The sequence below is a fragment of the Symphalangus syndactylus genome, chromosome 15 (genome assembly GCF_028878055.3).
Source record: "Symphalangus syndactylus isolate Jambi chromosome 15, NHGRI_mSymSyn1-v2.1_pri, whole genome shotgun sequence".
Classification (NCBI taxonomy): Eukaryota; Metazoa; Chordata; class Mammalia; order Primates; family Hylobatidae; genus Symphalangus; species Symphalangus syndactylus.
This window is the reverse complement of record NC_072437.2, coordinates 26,909,370-26,921,579: the sequence shown is the minus strand read 5'-3', so window position 1 is coordinate 26,921,579 and position 12,210 is coordinate 26,909,370. Positions and strand designations below refer to the sequence as shown.

General features: G+C 52.5%; 1 protein-coding gene across 2 annotated transcripts; it reads right to left on the bottom strand.

Moving 5' to 3' along the window:
- Nucleotides 1–8,630: 8,630 nt before the first annotated feature.
- SOX21 (SRY-box transcription factor 21) lies at nt 8,631–11,317 on the bottom strand. Of its 2 annotated transcripts, XM_055244540.2 has the most exons (2): nt 10,620–11,138; nt 8,631–10,553 (listed from the first exon to the last, which is right to left on the bottom strand). In XM_055244540.2, exons 1-2 carry the CDS (start codon nt 11,054–11,056, stop codon nt 10,226–10,228), a joined length of 765 nt encoding a protein of 254 aa, XP_055100515.1. In that variant the 5' UTR covers nt 11,057–11,138; the 3' UTR covers nt 8,631–10,225. The 2 variants fall into 2 exon arrangements, with proteins under 2 accessions (XP_055100515.1, XP_055100514.1); XM_055244539.2 differs by having other exon boundaries at nt 8,631–11,317.
- Nucleotides 11,318–12,210: the final 893 nt, after the last annotated feature.

Sequence of the window (12,210 nt, the reverse complement as noted above, 5' to 3'; positions counted from 1 at the left end):
GGGGCACCATTCATACAAAATACAAGGAGAAGGATGCCTCCTGGCCTGGTGCATCAGAGACGCTCATCTGGCACAAAATTAGGAACTCAGGAAAAGCAGTTATTAGGGGCTCGTTGGCATCCCCAAATGACTTAGTGTTGTCTATCTTGGTATTGTATAGATAAAATTTCTCCCAGATGGGCTTTGTTTAGCTGTGCACCTCCATCTTTCAGTACAGGATGCCAAGTGTCTTATAGCCAGCCACTCCTGACCTTCTTATGAGACAGCATTTTCTCAGCAGAAAGGTCTTTCTCTTCTCTTTCGCCAGTAGACCCAAACCTCCTCCGAGGCTTGCCCTGCTGTTCTAGAATTGTCAACCTCTGTTCTTCCTGCAAAGAGAAAAGCTCCCAGCCACATACCAGGGTGGCCTTTATGTCCAATAAATGTGATCTGGATGCGGGAAGGCAGCCCAGGACCTGGGCTGGGGCGCGTGGGTCAATAGATGTCCCAAGCCCATACCATTTTCCAGAGAACAGTTTTTAAGAAAAGCCCTGGGCCTTGGGATCTGGGTTGAGTCCAGGGCTTGATCTTGTCCCCAACACTTTAGCAGACAAACCCCGCTCCTTATCTCAAGGGCCGCCTTTGGGTGACCTCGGACAAATGCTAGGGTCAGGGGAGAGGCGGCAAGCTCCTAGTAGCGCTCTTGGGAGCTCATCCCACCAACCTAATGACTGGCACGATGCGTGTCTTTTGCGAAGCGCTTCCCACCTTCCCAGCGCTGCTCTGCGCCCCGCACCGCCCGGAGCGCGCAGTCCTGGGGATGCTGAGAAGCCAACTACTTAGACTCGTGGTGTGGGCGGAGGTGGCAGCCCAGGGTGGGACGTGGGGCCTTGTTGGTTTTGCAGCAGCAGGAGTCTGCAGGCTTGAGGAAGGCCTTAAGGCCCACGGAAGCCTCATCCCTCCAAGCCTTCGCCTCCTCGCTGAGACGCTGAGCTTCGCTGGGGTTGGTGGGCACCCGATTCCGCCCCGGCCCAGACTGGTCACTCAGTGTGTGCATATGAGAGCGGAGAGACAGAGACCTGGAGGCCATGGGCGGGGGCGGGTGGTGAAGCTGCCGAGGCCTACAGGTACACTTAGCTTTGACACTTCTCGTAGGTTCCAAAGACAAAGACATGGTGGCTGCAGGGAGACAAGTCGCAAGGGCGACTTTTCCAAGCTGGAGATGGTGAAGTCTTTGAACGTGTAGTGGGTAGGTGATGATCCCCGCAGCCGCCTGTAGGCCCGCAGACTTCAGAAAACAAGCGCCTTCTGTGAGCGCGGTGTCCTCCCCAGAATCCGCGGCTCAACACATTCTTTCCCGCTGGGGGCCAGGATCTCCACCCCGCGCATCCGTGGACACATTTAGGGTCGCCTTTGTTTTGCGCAGTGATTCAAGTTGAGTAACTCTTGCCCAACACTTGGGGAATGGGGAGAATCTCCCCCACCCCAACCTCCCGCACCCCAGGTTGCCAAAATCTGAATCTCTATCCTAGAGTGGAGGCAGCTTCTAGAAAGCAAAGAAACGGTGCCCAAAGACCCCGGAGAGTGAATGCGCGCAGATCCGTGCCGCCTGCGGTACGCTAGGGCATCCAGGCTAGGGTGTGTGTGCGCGGGTCGGGGGGCGCACAGAGACCGCGCTGGTTTAGGCGGACCCGCAGTTCCTCCCGCATCTGGAACGAGCTGCTTCGCAGTTCCGGCTCCCGGCGCCCCAGAGAAGTTCAGGGAACTGTGAGTGCAGCCGCCGCGCGCTCATGTTTATTCACGCGGCCTTGAGCAGCCGAGTTCCAATCCATATTAATCAACCGCTCGACCTACTCAAGTCTAAGTTTAGGGGAGAAAACCTAGTCCCCGAAAAGGAAGAACAGCAATCCGGACAGGGAAGCCTTGCTAGGGTAAAGCAGTTGGCGCCTTTGTCCCGCCAGCCCCTTCTCCAACCAGCCCAAAGTTGGGCGGCTGCTGCGAAGGAAGGTAAGGGTGATGATCAGAGAGGGGCTGATTGATGCCCCCGGGCGCTAGCCTCACCATTCGAACTAGGAACAAGATCCTGAGGTCGTCCAATGGGTCTACCAGGGGCAGATTCCATTTCCCGGGAAGAAAGAGCCCCACACTTGTGCCGACCCCCCTTCTAAAGTCCTATCAGGATTATGATTTATTTTTTACTAAATAAGCCCCCACGACTTAGATAAGTTTCAGGCTGCACAAAATCTGCTTTCCACTGTGGGTCTGCAGGGGTTAAATTCGCTGGGGGAGAGGCTCGCCCTAATTTCAGACACTCTTCTTTCTAATGTGGCTCCAGCCCCAGAGGGAGGGGTCACCGGGACTGGAGGCTGGGGTGTCCTCTAAGACCCTCTCTCCCTTCCAGATCTCTTTTCCGTGCGGATCCTGCCAGAGCCCGCGTGATCATCGCCTCCCACATCCCTCCCTCCCTGACCTGGTCAGTCTCTTCTCTCAGGGAGGAACTTTGCGGAGGGGTCAGGGTTGGGAACTTCGGCGTCCTCCGACGCCTCCTGATCTTCCGCCAGTCCCGCCACTCCTCCGCCCTGGGCGTGCCTTCCGCAGGTGAACCTGAAGGTGCGTCTGCAATGCTGCTGTTCCGTTCTCGTTCTCGTAGATTCTTCTTCTATTCTCTCTCTTTGCTTTCCGTTTCACCCAGCACTCACTTTTCATACGCTGTTCTGAGGAAGTTCTCTATCTTCTGTCTCAGGCTCTCCGTGCGTCCTTTCACTGGTCTTCACCCTGCCAGTCTATGCAGGCAGAGTAAGGCCATGTGGGCTACCATTCGGATAATCCAATTTAAAAGAAACCCCCTTACAAAAATCCAGCTAAGCGGGAGGGGCGAGGGAGAGCGCTCGCGCAAATGTTTGTTGTGCAGAATTCCCCTGTGTTTGTGCCCAGTCCCAACCCCACACAGTCTCCCCTGGATCCTGATGCGCGCCCGCATCGTGATGACTTCCAAATCTGGGGTTTACCACGTGGTGACAAATAAACAGGGGTACACTCCAAATCCGCTGGATGTCTATGTGTGCGCGCGCGCGTAAAGAAGCTTTTGTACATGCAATACCGTCAGGGCAAACCGAGAAAGCGCTAAAGGCTCCCCTGAACTCTGGGACAGTACATGAGGGGGACTCTGGGGAGAACAGGCTGGCTCCCCAGGAGACACTACATAGTGATGACAAATCCACCTACAGGTGGTGACAACTCTGGGAAGTCCCCCTCACCTCCTGAGTTCGGGAGAGCCCCTTTAAAGGTAGTCTTTCTTCTGCAGACACTCCTCTCCACTCCCGACTTTATGAAAAGGTGGCCCCAGTGGAGACAATCAATCTGAAAAGCTTCATTTGGTCTCCGTTATCGTAGGTTGTGCCTGTCCTTTCGGGATTTCAAGCTTTCTGCAAATGGCTAATTACCTTAGGGTGACCCCAAAATAAAATGGTAGGGGTGGGCTAGAGAAGAGTGTGCTCAAGTGAAATCGACAACCAGTAATATCATCCCTTGAAGAGAGTCTGAAGACGTCCTGGTAATTTCCCTTAAGAAATCTGGTTTTACTGGTAGATCTCCATAGAATTCTTTGCCTAGAGTCTGGAAATGAGTAATAGGCCATGTGTCTCCAAGGCCTCGGCTAATATGATACATACTTTCAAGAAGAGCAACGGGGTGTTTACAATTAGTACCTAAATTTCTTCTGTTTGAAAACAAAAAATCCCAAAATAACCACCCCCCCCAATAAAGCATGAAGCTCAAAGGAGGTGGAAATCAGGTGGAGACATTTTCCAAAGGAATTAAAAAGCCAACGCCAATTTTATTTCCTCCAGTCAAGCGTGAGTGATGGGGCGGCCGCGCAAGGGCAACGGAGTCCGGCGGACAAAGCTTGCAGAGAGGGGCAGTGGCCCGGAGGCAAGGGTGGCGGGGGGTTGGGGGTGGGGGTCACAAAAGTAGAGCAACTGAGCTTGCTGCCTAGCGGTGCCACTTCCCCGCTCTGTGCTGAGGCTATCGTCAAAGGCCCAGAGACACCTTGACCCTGGAAACCCAATCCAGCAGGTCCTGCCTCCCCACAAATATCCCTCACCCCAAATCGCTGTGCGTTTTGTCTCCTCAAAGCGACTTTCAATGGATTTATTCAGATAGAACTCTTCGGAAGTTTTTCAGATTTTTCAATTTCAAGAATTTGCATGTTTTAAGTGAAGTTGAAACCGCGAAGGCTCAGGTTACACTTTAAAATATGCAAGGCTTCTGTGCGGCCCCGACACTTGGTAAGGCTCAATTGCTTAAGAAAAAAGAAAAAGAACATTGCTTTGAGAATCTGGGGTGTCCCCCCCCACTTTTGTCACAATTCAGAGCTTCATTCCCGCCGGCCGTCCAGGAGGTCGAGAGAGCCGCTGGCCAGAGCTCAGCCCCGGCGCATTCGCAGGGACGTGTCAGCTGGGCAGGCTATAATTTGCATATTCCATTAAGTTAGGAGCAGCGCTGATAACGACTGGAAAGTTCGACGGCTGGGTGGGCCCGCGACCCGCAGGCCTGGCGAGCAACCATCGAAAATAAAACAATTGCTGTCCTTGGTGGCAAAGGCCTCTATGGACGCCTCCAGGGCAGCGCAGGGAACCAAAGGGCATCTCAGATCTCTGCGGGTTCGCGCCTTGCCTCGTGGGGGACAGGAGGTTCTCTGTCCCATGAGGTTCAGTCAAGGACAAGGAGCCGGGAGGGGGAAGGGGCAGGAGCCAAGGGGAGAAACCTGAAAGAGGCAAACTTTAAATATATCCTAATTCTTTAAGGGGGTGGGTTCTGTGTTTCTTTGCAACTTCACAGCCTCACCATCCGCGGCTTTGGAGTGGATTTGGCAGTGAGGACAAGGATGGAACGCCGATAGGGGAGTAGTTGCTTGTCTCTTGTTTATTCTTCTCTTTTCCAGCGGCGCAGATAGGCTGAAGGCAAAACTCTCAGCAATGAGGAAGCGGCCATCCTGCGTGGACCTTTCTCCCAGGGGTGGGATGATAAAAAAAGAAATCCTCCTGGGGAAGCCCCTAGGTATCCCCCAGCCCCTACCTTTATTAGGAGGCCCGGGTTTCCCCCATTAAACTTATATTTATTCATTCATTCATTCATTCATTCATTCATACCACGACTATTCACTGAGCGCCTACCATGTGCCAGACACAGTATTAGACTCTTAAAAACGCGGCATAAATGGAAACTAGGCCCTAAAGCCAGAGCCTCAGGACTGGCTCCCGGGAATGTTTGAAGATCATCGCATATCTTGGAATTGCCAGATTCCAGCGCTGGGCAAATGGACACAAGGAAACATAACTTCTGCATAACTTTTACTACTTCTTTCCTTTTTTCTTTTTTCAAGTAGCAAAGGACCATTAATTAGAAGAATAATTATTGCTACCCTATATTATCCCAACCTGTTCAATTTCTATCTGCTGCAGACAATGCTAATAATGGCAATTATTGCTTCTATAAACATCCCGAGGCAGCACTCTTCCCCCCGCAGTGTGTGTGTGTGTGTGTTTAAAGAATATATATAAAAAGTTCCCCAGCTCATTTGCATAGCTTCATCTTTACCTTTTCCCATTCAGCCCTTGCAAAAGCATATCTATTCAAAGCCCTTGCAAAAAGCATATCTATTCAAAGGGCATTTAGTCCATTTCTTTCTTGGCCGGTAAACCTATTCATCAATTGTTCTGCCTTGTAGATCGCATTCTAATGCTAATCTAGCGTGTTAAATATCTTTTTGTTCCCCTTTCACCGTTTTGTCATTCAGTTTATCCAGTTTTGGTCACCCATTTTATTTATTTATGCGCCGGCTCCTATTCAGGGGCTCATGTATTTTTTATTATGTTGTTTCACTGTCACGCAGTGTCAACTTAGTCTATTCAATGGGGGCTACTTGAAGGCCGGAGGGACAAAGCGTGTACACATTGCACCGCTATTCATTCCGGCCAGCTGGATCGGCTGAAAAAAAAACCTTGTGAAAAGAAACGCCTCACAATGGACACAGAAGAAGTGCACAATGCTAACAGTTTTCCAAATACCACTGATTGGTTTCTTCACAATGAGGAGAAAGCCGCCGCTTTTTCTTAGCTCCACTTCAACAAACAACACTCTCACAAAACCTCCCAACCCTGCGTTTTGTTCTCGGACAAAACCTCCTCGACTGTCTAAACGCTCCCACTGAAGGACAAAAAAAAAAAAGATAAAAAAAGCTCTTTTCACCATTTCCCTTTTTTCCCCCCTGCAAGAGAGAAAAAAGAAAAGGGGGGGGGATTGTCAGTGCATTAATAATATCAGTCTTTTAAAAGAAGAGGGCTGACCTTTGAGATGCACTGGGCTGAGGGAGAAAGAAAGGAGGAGAGATTAATAAAGTTTGGACGGCTCCCTCGGCCTCCGCTGGGCCGCGGGCGCAAGAAAGACGAGGACCCTCGAGGCGGGCGAGTTGCGGGAACTTCGCTTGCCTGGAGGACGCTGCGGCCCCGGCGGCCGGGAGCGCCGGCGCCGAGCTGCGCTCTGATTGGCTGGCGCGACGGTCCCTATCTGCTCCGGGGAGAGTGGAATCTTCTCTCCATCTTCTGCGCCCCGAGCCTGGGGTGAGAGGGAGATCCGCGGTGCTTTCTCCTATCTTCTTAGGGGAGGGGGAGGAGGAAATTGTCAAGGGAAGTAACAATCGCGGCCAGCAACCCTGCTCTCCCAAAGCCACCCCCTCGCGCGACAGCGTCCCCAGCACCAGTTCTTACTGCTTACACAGCGCAATTCCACCTGTTTGCACAAAGCCCGAAGCAACATGCCTGGCCCCTTGGATACGAGGCTTGCTTCAAGTTTTGGGGCAACGGTGAATACCAAAGAAATTGCATCATGGCTTAAAAAAAAACTTGAAAAGAAACGAAAATAGAAGAATAAAAGAAAGGGAAAGAAGAAAGATGGAAGGAAGGAAGGAGAGAGAAGGAAAGAAAGAAAAATGGAGAAACAGGGAGAGAGATGGAGATAAAGAGATGGAGATAGAGATCGCGAGCCAGCAGCAGCTCTCTGCCCAATCACAGCGCTGCATTTGTGGGCCACTTTCAGACGCTTACACCACCCACCCTCGGGCCTTTCTCTACGTCCTCTTGCCCCGGAGCCGCTCCCCGCCGCTCCCCGCCGCTCCAACCCCTTACTTCTGCACAGTCTAACTTGGCAGGAGGCTCTGCAGGCGCAAAACCCGCCAACTTGTTAGCAAGACCACTGGAGTCAGAATGGGTGATAAACGAGTCTGTGGGGCCTGTGGAGGTCCTCAAACAGCCGCACAATCTGTTGGCGATATGACCCCGGTGCTCACCCCCGGCACCCTCACCCCTCCTCTTACCCACCTTTCCAGTCCTCTTCTCATTCATCGACAACTCCAGAGCGTTTCTCCCAGAGAACGCTGATCTTTGGGAAAAGGGGAGGGGGCGGGAGAAGGCGGGGAATCTTCAGGCCGAGGAGGCGGCCGAGCTGGAAGGCTCAGGGTGGTAACTAAGATTTAGGGCTGGGGTGATTTCCAGCGAGCCGCAGGAAGTTCCGTGTTGAGAAGGGATGGGCTGCTACAAAAGGGAAAGACGAAGCCTTGAAAGGATTTAATTAACCGTGTCAGGGATAATTACCCCTGGACAGTCCAAATTAGTTTTGCATAATCGCTCAGAACCATATGAATTAACTTATAATATTGCAAAGAGCTCAGGGAATAACAGGAGAGGGATCATTTTAATTAGTGAATCAGGGTCAAACCAGCAGAGCCTATTTCTCACATTTCCAAAACTTTTCATGGTTTTTAAAATATTATTCCGTTGGGGGAAAACAATGACTTTAAAGACTTGGATCGTTTATAAAGACGTGCAGCTCCAGAGATGGTCTCAATGGGGAAACTGGTTTAAGACTTGTGTATAGTATCTTGAGAATTCCCATTTTGGTTGCGGGGGGTGCGAGATCGTCCTATTGTTAATTTTTTTTTTCTGACAGTCTTCAATTTCTTGTCTAAAATTAAATCCTTTATGATTTTTCAAACTTTAGTAGAAATTTGTCTAGCCCTATAAATCCAACCCTCTCCATTTGAATGTTATACTTCTATTTTAATACGATTAGCATAACAAAATTAAGTCCTAAAGAGGCCAAAAGTTGTACTTTGTCGTTAGCAGTGATTATCCTTCCAAATAAAACCTTAAGGTGTCAACAAGGAATACCCCAAAGATAGGAGAACAAATTACACTGATTTAAGTGGTGGGGCTCTTCAACTAACAAGATAAAGTGGTCAAGCAACTTTCCCCTCTTAAAATGTTACTAGAAACTGGTGAAATGCTTCGAAAGGTCTGGATGTTTTCAATGGGCTCTGTTCTACTGGCTCATGAATGCCTTTTTTTGTTGTTGTTGTTAAAGCTAATACAACGACTTAGGCTTTTTAAAAATCTTCTTTCCTATTCACGATTAAAAATGTGATAAATCAGGTTTTTGGCTCTGAATAACAATGGCTTGATTTAGATTTCCTAGTAAATCTATTCAAAAGTGAAACAAAGGGTGCCTTTGGAGGATACCTTACACTTCACCTGGACCAGGCACGTAAGGGCAATTCAGATAAAAATCTTGTTAGGAACTCAACAAGAAATAGAAGATTTTTCTCTTTTCCCTGGTTCAGGCTTTATTTAAACTCCTTGTTCAAAAAAAATGAACAGAGTGATAGTCGGATTCTAATTTACAGATATACCTTAGACGTCTAATATTAAATTAGAAGGTCACACAAGAAAATCATTTACACATAAAGGTTAAAACCATATTTAAAAATTTAAAAACTTTATATTACATAAAGCCAAAATGAAACTAAATACATGTTAGCCAACTTCATTCACAAACATTAGTCAAAATATATACATTTAAAAAGAAACAAAGCTAATAATTGAAGGTCCCTTTTTTCTAAAATGTGTTTTATTGCAATTTGCAAATGAATTGCAGGTGATCTAAAAAAGCCAATTGAGGAGGGAAATCCAAAACACATTAAACCAGCTCAACTTGGGAGAGAAATGCTAGCTGAAAATTAGAGACATCTGTTGAAACAATCCTGTGCTTTTTTCTTCAGTTTTGCTAAATAATAAATATATAATTACCAGACAAAAAAGTCTGATTTAATCTTCGATAAAATTGCGATTCTGAAATAGTTTCGCAATTTTTAAAAGTTAACTTTGAGATTCGCTCAAAATGTTTTTGAGTCTAAAGCCGACTCAAACTTAGGGCAACGAAAATAACACATTTTCCAAGCCTCGATGTTTTCACTGACATATACACATTTACAATCTTAAGGTGAACTCAGCCATAAGGGAAAATAGGAACAGTGCCTTTTTCCTTTTTTGTAAACTGTGTCAGAAATCCAAGCGAGTGGACTCAGGAGACTTCTAGTAGTTTGTTGTTGTTGTTTGTTTAGGAAGAAAATCCAATTGAGAACTTTCATCTCACAAATATTTCTTGTTTGCGTTTCTTGCTCTTGAGAAAGAGCTTTTGCTCTGATTTGCATATGGCGTGATAAACAAAAGAAACCGTGATCATCTCACACAAAAGGCCAGATTCGAGCCGGTCACTGGTCAAGAATGGATCCGGTCTGGGAGTTCTGCTTGAGAGAACAGAGATCTGCAAAGTTCAAATAGTACAAACAGGGAGGCGAGGCTGCTCAGAGCCATCCCACTCCCAGAAACGAATGACACAAGCAGCTTTTCCCGTGTGCCAGCCATTTCAGATCTCACATTTGAACAGCGAGCATGCAACACGGACCGGGAGGGGGTTGGGGGTTGGGGGGCTGAGGGGCGAGGAAGGAGAATGAGAAACAAAAACAAAACCGACCATGAAACTTCCAACAAAACTGGAAAGGCCAACATGTCAAAAAGTTACTCCTCCACCTCCGTGGGTCAAAACGCAACAGGTTCCGAAGTGCAAAGCAAACACCAACTGCTGCCGGACACAACCGCCTGCTTTCGAGTTGGCTGCCGAAGTACGGGTCTAAAATGATCCTGCGAATTCACAGGCCTGCTCGCCCGCGCCCTCGCGCGCTTGGCCACTCCTGCCCCGCCTGGCCTCTCTGCCTCTGCCTGGCACCTATAGATTCTATGTACATACAAACCGGGCCCCCGGTCGCGGGAGGGCGCACGGGGAGGCCGCAGCGCTCGTACCTATACATATGTACACGTGTGCACACTGGTCCTCGCGAGGTGGCCCCTCGGGGTCATAGCGCGGCAGCGTAGGCAGCGGGGTAAGGGTCCAGCTGGGGCTTGCCCATGCCCGGCAGCAGGATGTAGGCGAGCGGCGGCTGCAGTCCGGGGCTGGGCCACGCGCTGCAGTTGCACGGAATCATGTAGCCCGGGTTGCCCGGGCTGGGGTGCGAGTGCGTGTGCCCCCCGGCGGCGGCGGCCGCCGCTGCAGCCGCCGCCGCCGCGCCGTGGAAGGCGCCCGCGCCCGCGGTGGGGTAGCCCAGCGACGACGCGTACGGGAGGCCGGACGAGGACGACGAGATCTCTGCCATCTTGGAGCCCAGGTCGAGCAGCGAGTAGGGGCTGCCCGCGGCGGCGGCGGCGGCGGCAGCGGCGGCGGCAGCGGCCGACTGCGGAAAGAAGACGCGCGCGGCGGCGGCGGCGGCGGCCGCGGCCGCCTTCTCGGGATTGGCGAGCAGCGACTCCGGCACCAGGCCGCCGCCCGCCCCCGCGTGCAGCCCGGCGCCCGCCTTGAGCGCAGGGTGCTCGGCGTCCGCCACGCCGCCCAGGCCGTAGGGCACCGGGAAGGCGAACTTGTCCTTCTTGAGCAGCGTCTTGGGCTTGCGCCGCGGCCGGTATTTGTAGTCGGGGTGCTCCTTCATGTGCATGGCGCGCAGACGCTTGGCCTCGTCGATGAACGGCCGCTTCTCCGACTCCGTGAGCAGTTTCCACTCGGCGCCCAAGCGCTTGCTGATCTCCGAGTTGTGCATCTTGGGGTTCTCCTGGGCCATCTTGCGCCGCTGAGCCCGCGACCACACCATGAAGGCGTTCATGGGCCGCTTGACGTGGTCCACCGGCTTGGACATGCTCTCGCCCTGCCGCGGCTGCAGCCCGCCGCCGCCCGGGCCCTCGCCCTCGGCCCGGAGGAAATCAATGTTGGCTGCCCGCGGGGACCCGCTCGGCCGCCGGGGCTCGCCGCGCCCCACGTCGCGCCCCGGCGTCGCTCCCGCCCCGGAGGAGGGGGCTGGGGGACCAGCCCAGGGCCACGCCGCGCCCCGGGCCGCCCTAGTGTCTCTGGCCGAGCGCTCGGGCAGGTTGTCTCTGGGACACTCTAACTTCTCGGCGGTGCCCCCTCCCCGCGGCGGCAGTTTGTCCTTTACGTTCTTTGGGTCCTTCGTCTCCAGTGGCGTTTGCTGGTGAGCTCCCCGCAGGTAGCGGCGGCCGGGCAGAGCGCTCCTCCTCCTCGGTCGTTCTCTCTTAAATGCAAAGCGTCCCCAAAAGTTGCGTCGCGGAGACTCCTCCAAGTTGAGCCGAGGAGCCCGCCGCCGCGTGCTGCCAAGTGCCAAAGGGGGCTCTCAGCGGCTGGAGTGTTTGGGTTCTCCTCGGTGACTTTCTCATTTGACAGAAGCAGATGGGGGTGGGGAAGGCGGGGAGGTGGCCCTGGAGGAGGAAGAGGAGGGGAGGCGGAGGAGTGTCCAGGCGTGCCACGAGAACGCAGAGCGCAGCAATGGATATAAATACAAATACAACAGCACCAGCCTGTCTTCTTGGCTCCGGGCAGGGTGCGCCGATGGGAAACCCCCAATTGGCTGGGTGATTTTTTTTTTTTTTTGGAGGGGGGAGCTGTCCCCCGCAGCACCTGCCTCTCGAGTCTTCCTCTCCAGCTGCTGGACTGACGGGTGGGGCGAGGAAGCAGGGTGGATGAGGCTTGAGCAAGCGTGGGTCGCCCGGCCTCAGAGGAAATTCTCCCGGCTCGCCGAGGAGCCGCGTCCGGCCGTCCCCCGGGCCATGCCGGCTCCGTTCGCTCCGAGCCCCTTCAGGTGCGCCTGCCGATTTAGGGCTCCCGGAGCCCGCTGGCCGCGGAGAGCAGCGCAGCCTCCACGCGGAGGCGCAGGCCTGGCACCGGCCGCGTCCCCGCCTCGCTCTTCTCGGCAGCCGCCCGCCACTTGGAACTAACTTCGCCCAAGTTTCCTGGGCCGCGGCGCCCCTCTCGGCGCGCTCCTGGGAGCGTGCGCCCGCG